This window comes from Oryzias melastigma, linkage group LG7 (genome assembly GCF_002922805.2).
Source record: "Oryzias melastigma strain HK-1 linkage group LG7, ASM292280v2, whole genome shotgun sequence".
NCBI classification, from domain to species: Eukaryota; Metazoa; Chordata; class Actinopteri; order Beloniformes; family Adrianichthyidae; genus Oryzias; species Oryzias melastigma.
The window spans coordinates 30,683,613-30,695,904 of NC_050518.1; the positions used below are offsets into that span (position 1 = coordinate 30,683,613).

The window sequence follows — 12,292 nt, forward strand, 5'->3', positions numbered from 1 at the left end:
ATGCATTTCCAATGGGGGACCTCGGTGCTTGCTTTGTCCATTAATTTTTACAGTCTATGAGTAAAGCACACCCTGTTGGAGCCTATAATGGATACGACCCTGAGCAGGTTCGCTGATGGTGAGGAGTAGTTGTTCGCACAAAGGAGCTTTATCTTGAGCTTTCTCCACTTCCTGCAATGATGTTGGCAGGTCCGACCAGTAGGCCTTTGCAGAAGTGAGGGCCACACAGCTTTCTGCTGATGACTGGTTTTCTTGTACAGCTGCTCGGGAAAGTGCATCTGGAACAATGTTGGAGCATCCCTTTTTGTAGTGTACTCTAAAGGAGAAAGTCTGAAGACGCAGTGTCCACCTGGTCAGTCGAGATGTTGTCTTTGGGCAGTTGAAGGCCCAAGCTAGAGCACTGTGATCCGTGTAGACATCAAAAGTGTCTCCCTCGAGGTAGTGTCTCCACTTCTCCACAGCCCATACCACTGCTAGACATTCTTTTTCAGATGTGGAATAGCGGAGTTCTGGTCCACGGAGAGCTCTTGAGGCATAAGCGATGACACACTCCTTGCCATCCACGGATTGTGTCAGGACAGCACCCAAACCGACGCCACTCGCATCACAGCTGATCTGGAACCCTAGGTGTAGTTGTGGTAACGATCGCTCCTCCTCTCTAGAGGGGATGTCACAACACCCTTTTATAGGCGTGGGTGCAGTCAATGTTATAATGTTATAATTTGTCTTTTTGTTTTATCCCTCAAATAAATTAAATAAAAAAAACAATGTTAATGAATCATACAGAAAGTCGTTTAAGTAATCCCATGTTATTTATATTCATATGGTAAGGTGCTTCACAAATCCCATCAACCCAATAACAACAAACCCCCAACAATCCACACACACAAAATACAAATACATATTATCCCCTTAGTCCAAACCCCAAGTCTCACAGTTATGACAGCGCGAGGAAAGAAAAAAAAAAATAAAGTCTGTCCAGCTCACGTGACCGCGGGAAAGTCGCTTCGTCCGCTTTCGGAAACGCGTTCCACGAGGAAAATGATGATTGGGGAAAAAAATGAAGAAGATAATCCAACTCAGGGAAAAAAAACCTCTCAAAAATATTTTGACGGTATAATCCACAAAGAGACGGCAAACTTCCTCCACACCGAAATCATCCGCTCCGTGCTGCTGGAGGCTCTGCCGGCATCTCTGAGCCACGCCCCTCTCCTGCGCACCTGTGTCCATTCAAGAAAATCAGGAGTCCTTTCACTCCTCAGCCACAGTCCCGCTCGTCCAATAGGGTGGCTCACAAAACAAAAACAACTCATGACCTCATAAAGTGCATAAAACCCAGCTCAAAACAACTCGGTTAACACGAGAATCATGGTTACAACTGGCATTCAATGGCAACCATTACAAGGTGTTTGATCAGATCAAAGACATTTTGCACATGTACATGCAGCCACTGACACTCTTCCATTAGAAACCTAAAAGGAAGAAAATGAAGGTTTGTAAATCTTGATGAAGGCATTTAGAAAAAGCAAAAATCTCATCTTTGTGACGCTGATCTGGTTTCTTGTCAGTATCTGATCTGGTCTGGAGAAAGTTGTTCTCAGGGTTCTGCACAGGTCGGTTCTGGAGTCGGTTCTGTTAGAAATTCTTTTCTTACAGATTCTAAATTCTGCCTTATTATCAGTAACAATAAAATCCTTTCAGATTTCTGTTACTCGTTTTTGAAAGTTTTTGTGTTGATGTCGTTTGTCGTTGTTACACTTGCTCTGACTCTCCCTCATGTGCGCACATGGGAACGAGCTTTGCACGTGCACGCTCAGCGCACGGCTCTGCGCAAATGGTATTGATCTGGCATGGGATTTGAAGAAAAACATTTTTAAAAAGAGGATTCTGGAAACAACTTGATAAATAAAAATGAGCAGCTGGCGAAAGTGAAACTTGTATTCTCTCGGTTATGGAGTTGTGTTATTAAACTAACTGGTGAAGATGAAACCCGTGAATTCAGATTACAGATGTCAAACTCCTCACTACACACTTTCCCCACTTTTCTCAGACAGACATGGACATTTATAAATCCAGGATGATAGAATGAGAACTAAGATCTGATCACAGATTTATGAAGGTCTGAGGAGCTGCACATTTCTGCAGACGTGGAAAGGATTGATTGACAAGGTCTCCAGCCAATCAGGACACAGAACAGGGTGCGCTGCTTTAAAAAACATTAAAAAAGCAGCAGCATGATCGCAGAGACCAGGTGAACTGCAGTGTGGAAAGAGAAGACTACTCTGTTCTGTTTGACAGGGATTTGGGAGAGTTCAGATAGAGGTACAGCAGAGGGGTGGAATAAAAAGTCACGTTCAATAAAGAGCCTCGATCATGTGGCCAGACTGACAAAAAAATAACAATGGGTCCGGTTTGGGGACCGGTCCAGATGCGGAGGAGGGCCGGATCCGGCCTGTGGGCCGTAGTTTGGGGACCCCTGCTTTATGTAACAGATGTCACTGCAGACCCATCTGAGCATAGAATAGATGTTTTCTTAACTGAACTCATGAAGTGCACAGAAAAAAGTCCAGAAACAAAAGTTTTAGCTCTGAATTCTTCTGATTCAGTTTCTCTTTGATCTTTTCATCAAAACCTTCTTAAAGCCCGTGTTCTTCCTTTGATTCTGTAAAGCTTTCTGAAGGCTCTAAAGCTCTGGAGTTTCATCCGCTGTTAAATATCTGAACCCAGCAGGTTTGATCCAGAAGTTGGGCTTGGAGCGTAAACATTGATGTGAAAACTCCTGATGTTCGTCCAGGTGAAGACCAACGTGGGGGATCTGCAGTTCCTCTTCTGTGACCTGTTCCTGGTGACCCTGCTGGCCATTGTGATGGGCAGGGGCGGCCCGAGCGAGGAGCTGCACCCCTGCCGGCCTCCCGCCAGCCTGCTGGCCCTGCCCGTCTTTGGAAGCCTCTTCATCCACGTCTGCATGGTTACGCTGGGGCAGCTGGCGGCATTCTTCATCACCACCTCCCAGGACTGGTCAGTTCAGACGTTCCTTCACTGTCACGAGTCCAGCCTTCGTTTGTCTTCACCGAAGCGTTTCCTCTGCAGGTACGTTCCTCTGAACTCTACCGTGTTTGGGACGGCCAACCTGCCCAACATGGAGAACACCTGCGTGTTTACCCTGTCAGGGTTCCAGTACATCATCATGGCTGCGGTGGTCACCAAAGCTTACCCCCATAAGAAACCGCTCTACCATAACAGTGAGTCATCAGAGGTTATCATATCAGGAATATATATACTGACTGTATATGAGATCTGGACCGTGCCCCCCCCTACGGTCAAAACAGGACATGACTCCATGACACTAAAATGCTGTAGACTTCCATAGAGAAATAAACACTTTTTAACACTTTCTTGATTCATATTTTGGTAGTTCAACTTATAAACTGACTAATCAGACGCCTCAATAAAAGTGGGCGGAGCCTGCTAGCCCCCACATCCAACGTTCAAAACCTGACAGATTTCATGTAGCCCACTTTCAAGTGGTACAGGTGCGGCCTTCCTGCAAGCTCACTCCTGATTGCCGTGAGTGGTTGCCATAGAAACAATGAGTCAAACAGAAATGGACCAATCACTGCTCACTGATGAAGTCTGGCTCCAACATGGAGGTGTCTGTATCATGAAAAAATGTAAAGTTTCAATTTAGTTTAAGATCCGAGACATTTTAAGACCAGCCACCATCAACATCCTCCTGTCATTTAGTGGGACATTCTGAAATTTGGAAGGTTGGTGTTTGAAGTTTAGCTCTTAGAGCAGATAATTTTAGAGGTGGGGGCCGGCGCTCTCTCAGCGTTTACAGGAGAACAGGACAGAAAACGTCAAGGAAAATGACACGTCATGATTGAAGAACTGACATCATCTTGATGTGTCCCTCCATGAAAGTGAAGGCTCTGAGTCCAGTCTGTCCTGAGGGAGATCCCAGCAAAGCTTCACTTGATTGGTTCCAAACGGAGCTTTCTGATTGGACGTGACGGTCTGAGTGACGTGTTTCTCCTGCAGAGATCTTCCTCCTTGTGCTGCTGCTCCACTTCGCCGTGATGCTGTGGCTGGCGCTGGAGCCCGGACCCGTGTTTGCCCGACTGCTCCAGCTGTACGACTTCACTGACTTGAACTTCAAGATGCTGCTGGTGGCGGTGGCTGCGCTCAACTTCCTGGTGTGCTTCGTTGCAGAGGTGAGCCCTGTTGCCAGCGTGCTCAATCAGGAAGACTCACTCTAAGTTCAGACTGGAAACAGCAGCGTAAATCATCAAGGAAACGTGGTCTCCTCATCATCTGATGTTTTGATGAAACGGTTAATCAAATGCAAATATCTTAGGAACAAAATTCTCTTTTCATTTTAGAAAGGTTCCACATCTCCATAAGATCCAAGTTCTGTTTATTCCTCATTGCAATATGAGCTGCATCTAATCTGATCTTTTGAAGTACTTTTTACGTTTATATTTTTACTATATGTGTACTGAAACTGATATTTTTATGTAGGGTCAACTGTTTCAAAGATCAATAAATGTTCCAAATCTTTTGTCTCTTAACAAAAGATTTCTTAGAGCAGCAAAACCTCAGTTATAAATCTCTCTGGTATAAAATGTTAAATTAATGTTTTTATGCATTTAAGTTGAGCTATACACCTCTTACATTAAAAAAAGTCTAAATTTATTTTGGGAAATTCTGTTTTAAATAATATATTTGGGAAAGTGACCTAAAAGCTTAATTAAGAAACACGATCTTGGGGTTTTTCCATAAAACTTATTTTTCTGTTCTTTTTTAATGAAAAAAAAAATCTCAATTTACTACCAAAAAATAGATTAGGAATAAAAGATGACTGTCTTTAGTATCCCCGCTGCCATGTTTGGAGGGGTCAGCTGCTTCATGATCTGGAGCATCTGCACTGAAAACCTTCTCCTGGTGTCTCTGCAGATGCTGGTGGACCTGGGGATCTTGAACTGCCTCCGTTGTCTTCGTGGGACTCGTCAATCCAAGAAACGGTACAAACGCCTGAAGGTCCTTCTGTCCGACTCCTCGTCGTGGCCCCCCCTCAATCAGACCCTGTCCCCCACGGACCACACAGCCATCTCCTGCAGCTAGCGTTTGCCTTACCCCTCATAGGACGGTCAATCGCCTTTTAGGGGTTCCTGGAACCCCCCTCTGAAAATGAAGTTCTTTATTTGCAATAATAAAATATTTATACAGAAAGTGAGTGTCATGGTTGGTTCATTTTGAGATGAGAGATGAGATCAACTTTATTCATCCCCGCAGGGAAATTCAGTAAATTTTAAATGAACATAAACATGAGTGTGTAGTAAATCTGTTTATTAAATCGTATTTACAGGCAGTTTGAGGCCGTCTGCTCTCACGGCTCAAAGCTCATCCATTCCTCATCCTATTGCAGGTTTTTGAACTAAAGCAATAAACTTAACAACCAGGAAGTAAAGATGTAATACAGGAGGCACAAGCTGAATTCCACCATCTCAAAAAGATGACGTTCCACCACTAAATATGGCTTTGTGATCTCCGAACCGTTCACTGGACAGTCCGGTTCTGTGGGTTTCACCTCCTGCTGCTCCATGTTTCTGGAGAGTCCTCACGGAGCGACGATACAGTGACGAAAAACAAACAAACTAGCATTCAGTTCAACTTTAGCGGGCACTTTTTCTGTGCTGAGCTTCATACCGCCTGAGCGAGCAAACCCGCCGTACAAATACAATCCTGGATGGTTGGTTTCCCTACATGGACCTGAGTTCCAACGTGTTGTACTTCAGAGGACCTGAAGAGGTGGAGACAGAGGTGAGTGAAGTACAGCAGTAAGTTCATCCTCCGTCTCCCTTTAAGTTGCTGCCGACAGCACCTTCAAACAATGACATGGATTTAAAAGGGCTTTGGGTTCATTTAAATTAAAATACTGCTCCAAACTTCTCTTTACATACAAAAAAAGAAAGAAAACTACCATAAAAGCTTTGTCCATTCTCTATTTTTTCCTTGAAAGTGAGCGCCCCAGCGAGACCGTAGAAAAACCATGAAAAAAGTCATCAACCTGAACGACACGGCACCGACGGAGGTTTAAAAACTACAAGAGGAGAACACAGATACGTAAAGCTCAGCCGGGTTCTTGGCAAAACTGCTGCCTCATGATGAAGGAGTTTACATTTTAGGATCAAAATAATTTCATGTTTTCACCGCCAAAGAAAAGTGCAAAAACTTTGAGAAGAACTGCAGATGTTTGAAAGAAAACTAGGGTAATAAAAACACTTCTCAGTGGCCTAAAAGAACTTCAATCTGTCATCTTTAGATATCAGTGCATCCCTGGTGAGAGTAAAAATGAGCAGGAAAAAAACCCTTAAAAAACAGAAAAGGTGAAGACTTGAATTATTGCTGGGAAGAAGATGCTGCTGAAGATCCAGCTCATCTAGTTTGGATATGGCACCTCGATTCACCTCATCTCTGTTCAAGTGTTTCTTTGATTCTGCCCGCCGCGGACAGACCGAGGTGGGGGTGTCTCTTAAAGGGGATTATCACAGTGAGTCCAGAAGACGTCCATAATCACAGTGCCAAAGTAAAGCGGAGTGGGAGAGAGGAGTTTCCATCTGGAGTTCCTGAAAGGAGACGCTGCAGCAGCGGGACCGTCTGATTCTGGGACCTGAAGGAAGCCAGTTTAAAGAAGGCGGTCCTGTTGAACTCTGATGACCCTTGACCTCTCTCCCCTCGATGGCCTGGTCGCCCTGAGGCCCGCTTATCTGTGCTGTCGGAACCCCTGGGTTCCGTCTGGGGCGGCGGGCTGCCGGATAGTGTGATTGTTTGATCTGGAGTCCTCTGAAGGCATCGTAGAATTATTGCGTCCGGGCCTGGCAGAAAGAGGAGCTAGAATCAGCAGAAGTTCTTATTTGAAGACCCACTCCAATCATCTTTTCATCAGAAATTCACCTTGGAGTTGTGGGCGGGACAGTTGCTGCAGAGCAACCCCGCCCCTCTCCCCCTCTCCATTGATGAAAGCTCTCTGTTAAAGCGGAGCAGGGAGCTTGTGGCTCGCCCAGCGTACTTTCTACCTCACAAATGCGATCTTTTTCAAATGGCATTTTATCGTCTGCTCCTGATTCACAGCCATTTGAAAACAGAAATACTCAGAAATGAAATTTGAATCTTCATTTTGTCCCCTATCATCAGAAAAATGCCACAGGAGCATGTTAACTCCTCGGAAAAAGATGAAACATTTAAATCCAGATGATATCTAAAACCTGTTCTTCTGAAATCTCATTGATGCGTGTTTCTGTTTTGTGGTGAGCCTTAGCTCAGGCTGCCGTTCTTACCGGTCATTGTTGGGCTTGTCCTGAGCTTCATCCTCTGCAGAGGCACTGCCCAGTATTCTCTTCCGGGCCTCTGCATATTCTGCTTCTCTCTGGGCCAGAGACTTCACCTGTGGCGCCGGTCTGTTTTGATTCATGGACGAAGCCAAGGACCCGTTACTCGCGGGCCGTTTCAAAATGCGTATCTGAGGTGGGGGTGCTGCTGGGATAGAGCTGTCCTGTATTACCATGGTTGTCTTTAGGAGGGTCTGTGAAGAATTACTTGACTCCCTATAAAAAAGAATCACAGATGATGATCCGTTGTTGAAGGAAAGACAGATAAAGTCCTCTCTGGTTCTTTTTTGGGTGCGTTCAGGACGTGGATCCACATGTCAGCTCCATTTTAAAGTTCTCTTTATGTTCTAATAAATGAAATGTTCCTCGTTGAGTGCAGAGGGACAGCAAACATGCATTTTAAAGAGGAGCAACTTCCTTACTTGTCGCTGTGGCTGACCCGAAACTTCTCTTCCAGCCGCTTTTCCATTTCCTGAAGGGAAAGCAGCATTAAGTATGTAAACAAACATGACAGAGGTCTCAGCGCAGCAGGTAGCAACACTGGAGATGGAAAGCAGGGTTCAATTACAAGCTATTTATACACGTCAGACCAGCTGCCACATCATCACAGACTGCATGTTCTGTCCGCTAACATTAGACAAGCTCCTGCTTAAAGAGTTGAACATAAGATAAACACTGAATGCTTTTTATTTCGAGTCCACCACCTGGTGCAGCTGGGAGTTTTCCTCCCCACTGTCAGGCGCCGCATGCTCACAGACTGCACTGAATGCATCAGGTCTGTTTGGGCTTTATGGAACCAACACCAAGTTTAAACAAGAACAATCTTTCAATTGTTTCTTGACTTAAGTGTAATGGCACAAGACAACCTCAGTTGAGAAGCGGGACTTTGTGACGTCACAGGTCAAAACAGATAAACATGGCGGATCCGCCTCCGGAAGTGCAGCCTTATCTTTCATCATCCAGGTATGTCAGAGATCAGCAGCGGCTGTCAGACACGTTCAAGCCTCCTAAAAACTACAACTCCATGAGTTCAGAGCGGCGTCTGACAACATGGCTGCAACTGTTGCCCAACATGCTAGCATCGGCGAACAAGTTAATGCGCCGACCTGAGACTATAATGCTCACACTTCTGCATCAAACTACAACAACTACGAAGAAACTTCATGTAAACAAACCGACCACGTGATTTAGCGAGCGCCGCCGTCGTATTTTCACAGCAGGAAACTATTTATATTACATTCTTAGACCAATCTACTCCTCTTTTCGCGTCCTCTCGGAAAGGAAGTCGCTCGAGCCGGAGTTGTGTTTGGACATTAGCTTAGAAGTTATTCAAATGTACTCCGAACTACGTTTAAGTCAGACTGCTGGTCGAAAGTATCTGTCTTTGTAAGCTAGTGTTTTATTCGATACCAGAAACTTCTTTAGACCAAAGCAGACCGTGTCAGCGTGCTACTAGCAACGAGCGGCTAGCCTAGCATTCGGCTAGCGGCTTTAGCATCTGAGGTGAACTACCAGCGGTAGAGCTATGGTCCTGTCAAGATCCAACTGTAACTTAGATTCACGGAACACTTGTGAATAATTCATTTGAAAACATAACTTTGAAAAAAAAAAGTATGTTCAATAGTTTGCCCTTCATATGACAAACTCGGTACTTTACTCGACAAGTTTCTTCTCGCTAGCATTAGCGTTAGCCACATTGTTGGCCCTAGAGAGCTGCTAACAAGGAGCTTATTCAGGATCCCTCCCTGACTGGAAGGATCACCTCAAAGATTAATCATATTTCAATAAAACATTTAGTGTAACTATAACCGAATACCCGACTTTCCACAGCTCCGTCCCAACTTTCAGCGACGTCCTCTTCCATGTTTCATTTTCACCCGCACGCTGGAAGCAGCTCCTCCGCATCAGCCCCGCCTCTGCTGTCAGGACGCGTGACGTCACTCTGGCGGAGTTCCCCAAACGATGCGTCACAGGAGGGGGGCGAGTGGGCGTGTCCTGTTCAGAGGCGGTTTGTCCATTGACAGTATATAGACAAGAAGCTTTGCTGAAGGTACAGGGATCAAAACGTGGAGAGCAGGTGTTTGTTCTTCCTTTGATTTAGTGGTTCTTAAACTGGGGGATCACCAGAAGGACTGATCTGTTTGCTCCAGCGCTCAGAAACATGCTATTCTGGAAAGTTTATCAATGTATAGCACAAATCGACTGGAGACGGTGAAAAACAAAGCAACAGACTGGACAAACGCATTCAAAGGAAGGGTCTGTTGGAGGTTCTTCGCTCTCCAGCTTGGTGAAGGTGGCAAGGGACATAATGCTGGCTATATCTGCTGACCACCGTGGACAATCTCTCCCACTCTCTTTTTAAAACGGTGCAGTAAAAAATTATATTTGTCTTTTCTTCCCCAATATCTGTAATAAGTGTTCTTTCTGTCTGGAGGATGGAGAGAGCACTGAACATCTTTTCATGGATTGCTCTGTTGTATCTGTGTTTTGGAAGAGATGCATTTTTACCTAACAAGTATGTTTGGATAAAATTTTTATCAAAGCACATGATTTTATTCACGTTTAATGATTCAATTTTTCCACTCCAATGAAGCATACATAATTAACCTTATCATGATTTTGGCACAATATTATATTATAACAAAAATTGGTCAGAAAAAAACAGATCTTAAATTATATCTAGCCTCTATAAAATAAAAATATGTAATAGGAAATTGACAAAAACAGACTACTAAAACTTGTAATACTAAATCTATTACTTCTGATTGAGCAGAACCCATACTTCTTTTTTTTTCTTTTATTTACTATCTCTGTTTTATATTGTTCTGATTGGTCTGACATATTTGCATTGTTTTTATTTTCACTTTCTTGAATGTCTCAAGTACTGTACTAAATACTGTACTGACATTGTGTTTGAATAAAAAAAAAACTCTACGAAACTGTGAAGCAGCTTCAGCATCAGACTCCTGCAGCCCCGCTGTTCTAAGGAACGGTACAGGGAGTCATTCCTGCAGTCCCCCGTCAGACTATAACTCTGCTGTAACTGTCAGGTAAAAAAAGCACACATTAATGCATCAGCCTAGGTGATATTCAAGCTCTCTGTTACATTAACGGAGTATATTATGATGTTTTATCTGCTGCTATGTGTGTTCATACAGAGTTTTTCTTCCCTGTATATTTCAATAAATTCCTATTTATTACTGTGCCGGTTCTACAACTGAATTTCCCTACAGAGTTTAATAAAGTTGATCTTAAAGTTGATCTTGAAAATGTTTACTCTCAAACTTATTACTACTCAAATGTATCATAATTCATTGCAAATGCTTATACAAATGAAAATTGATGTAACTTTCCAATAATATGATTAACCGCTATAGAGGCTAGATATAATTTATGATCTGTTTCTTTAAAATTATTTAAAAGGGGGATTTTTTCGGACCATGTTTTCTTGTGAATATATTATTTTGCTGAAGTTATGAGAACTACTGCCCGCATTCCACTCCAGTAGGTGGCGGTAATGCCGCTTAATGTTGAAGACCAAACAACTTCCGGTTAGCCAAAATACCGATGTGCGTGTTTCAGGTACGTCAAGCTGTTTATCTGCTGGCTAATGAATCATTTCCCATTCTTTATCCAGGTCTTTATTTTTACATACAGATGCATAAATGTTACCCTCAATTTAAGGCTGTTTAATCCACGTCTACTAATAACACAAAGTTTAAGATGGCTTTAAAAGTATTCGAGTATGATTTTTCTTTAGCCAGTGAAACTAAAGTATGCTAGCTAACACGTTTGATCCAACAGCTAATCGCAAACCTATCACCAAACGAACAACAACAAAATAATATCATGCAACCGGTTTGGGAATATATTTAATGAAACACATTCTTCTGAAAATAGTTTCTGGTTAAAAGTTTTGAAGACGAACTTTGCTTATTAGTGTCCTCAGAAAACAGCTAGCTAGCCACATAAGCTAGCAACAGATGAATAAAACGTATTAGATCGTAAAGAATTACCTAAAAAATAAGAAAGTGAAAGCGAGTTTTAAAAAAAACCGCTTAATAGTATATATTAGTCATAAGTATAAGTCATTTCTGCACAAAATGTTTAAACGCTTTTTACATCGTAATTGCGTTTGTAATGCTAATGTGTGTGTATTACATGTGACTGGAACATTAGTGCTGTCAGTCTCCGATGTTTCTGTTCTGACAGAAGAGCAGAAGACGCTGTTCTTTCATGGTCTCTTGTGTATTTCTGTTAAGCAGACTGTGGCGAGAGCACGCTGATGGGGGACGAAAAAGAGACCTGGAAAGTAAAAACTCTTGACGAAATCCTGCTAGAGAAAAGGCGCAGAAGAGAATTAGAAGAGAAATCAAATCCTAAACGTCAGAAAAATGTAAAGTATTTCAAATATTCGCTGTTGTGACACCAGTATCACACATGCCTGTTCATTTTTAACCATATTCTGAATTTTATTCTTAGTAGCTGTATATTGTGTTGCTTCATTTGTAATATTATTTTTTTCACAAATTGTTGCTTTCATGCTTCTTTTGTGCATCAAAGTAAGTGTGTAATTCCGTAAATATTTTTGTCTCCGTTTTATTCTCAAGAAATAACAAAGAATTACTTTTCATGGAAAAAAAGATTGCCAGAAGAAGTTCATGCATTCCAAATGTCAACAATTATTTTTTTTGTTGTAATGTTAAGTAATTTCAAAGACCTTTGGTTTTAAGGAAAGCTGCAATATTTTGTTTTACAGTACGCACCAGGCCTTGTTTCACAGGCGAATGATCGGGAAAGCAAACGAGACACTCCGGAGGAAGGAGAACTACGTGATCAAAGAATGGAAATAACAATTCGTAATTCCCCATATGCACGGGAGGACTCGTTGGAGGACAGGT

The 12,292-nt window shown here is 42.8% G+C and overlaps 3 protein-coding genes across 6 annotated transcripts in view; 2 read left to right on the plus strand and 1 right to left on the minus strand.

Annotated features, from left to right (window-relative positions):
• Positions 1 to 5,232, plus strand: part of atp13a2 (ATPase cation transporting 13A2) — a 24,040-nt gene extending 18,808 nt beyond the window's left edge. For 2 of the 3 annotated variants that reach the window (XM_024279680.2, XM_024279669.2), the window contains exons 26-29: positions 2,795 to 3,018; positions 3,091 to 3,242; positions 4,042 to 4,214; positions 4,957 to 5,124. In XM_024279680.2, the coding sequence (XP_024135448.1) occupies positions 2,795 to 3,018; positions 3,091 to 3,242; positions 4,042 to 4,214; positions 4,957 to 5,124 (717 nt within the window). Of the gene's footprint in view, positions 1 to 2,794; positions 3,019 to 3,090; positions 3,243 to 4,041; positions 4,215 to 4,956 lie in introns of all 3 variants that reach the window. The other variant, XM_024279653.2, reaches the window with a different exon arrangement.
• A 100-nt stretch (positions 5,233 to 5,332) lies between these two features.
• On the minus strand, positions 5,333 to 9,394 carry szrd1 (SUZ RNA binding domain containing 1). The gene is made up of 4 exons (XM_024279825.2): positions 9,208 to 9,394; positions 7,814 to 7,863; positions 7,341 to 7,607; positions 5,333 to 6,878 (listed from the first exon to the last, which is right to left on the minus strand). The coding sequence occupies exons 1-4, from the start codon at positions 9,253 to 9,255 to the stop codon at positions 6,767 to 6,769; spliced, it is 477 nt and encodes a 158-aa protein (XP_024135593.1). The 5' UTR covers positions 9,256 to 9,394; the 3' UTR covers positions 5,333 to 6,766.
• Positions 9,395 to 10,886: 1,492 nt separating this feature from the next.
• cdk11b (cyclin-dependent kinase 11B) overlaps positions 10,887 to 12,292 on the plus strand; it is an 11,695-nt gene continuing 10,289 nt past the window's right edge. Inside the window, exons 1-3 of one of the 2 annotated variants that reach the window (XM_024279702.2) lie at positions 10,887 to 10,973; positions 11,657 to 11,787; positions 12,151 to 12,290. In XM_024279702.2, the coding sequence (XP_024135470.1) occupies positions 10,919 to 10,973; positions 11,657 to 11,787; positions 12,151 to 12,290 (326 nt within the window). In that variant the 5' untranslated portion in view covers positions 10,887 to 10,918. The remainder of the gene's footprint in view (positions 10,974 to 11,656; positions 11,788 to 12,150; positions 12,291 to 12,292) is intronic. The other variant, XM_024279695.2, reaches the window with a different exon arrangement.

Bases quoted from the DNA above. Each gene is read 5' to 3' on its own strand.
- szrd1 (XM_024279825.2), bottom strand. From the start codon at position 9,255: ATGGAAGAGGACGTCGCTGAAAGTTGGGACGGAGCTGTGGAAAGTCGG. The intron at 7,864-9,207 runs GTATTCGGTTAT...CTTTCCCTTCAG, and splicing joins ACGGAGCTGTGGAAAGTCGG to GAAATGGAAAAGCGGCTGGA. The intron at 7,608-7,813 runs GTAAGGAAGTTG...TCTTTTTTATAG, and splicing joins CGGGTCAGCCACAGCGACAA to GGAGTCAAGTAATTCTTCAC.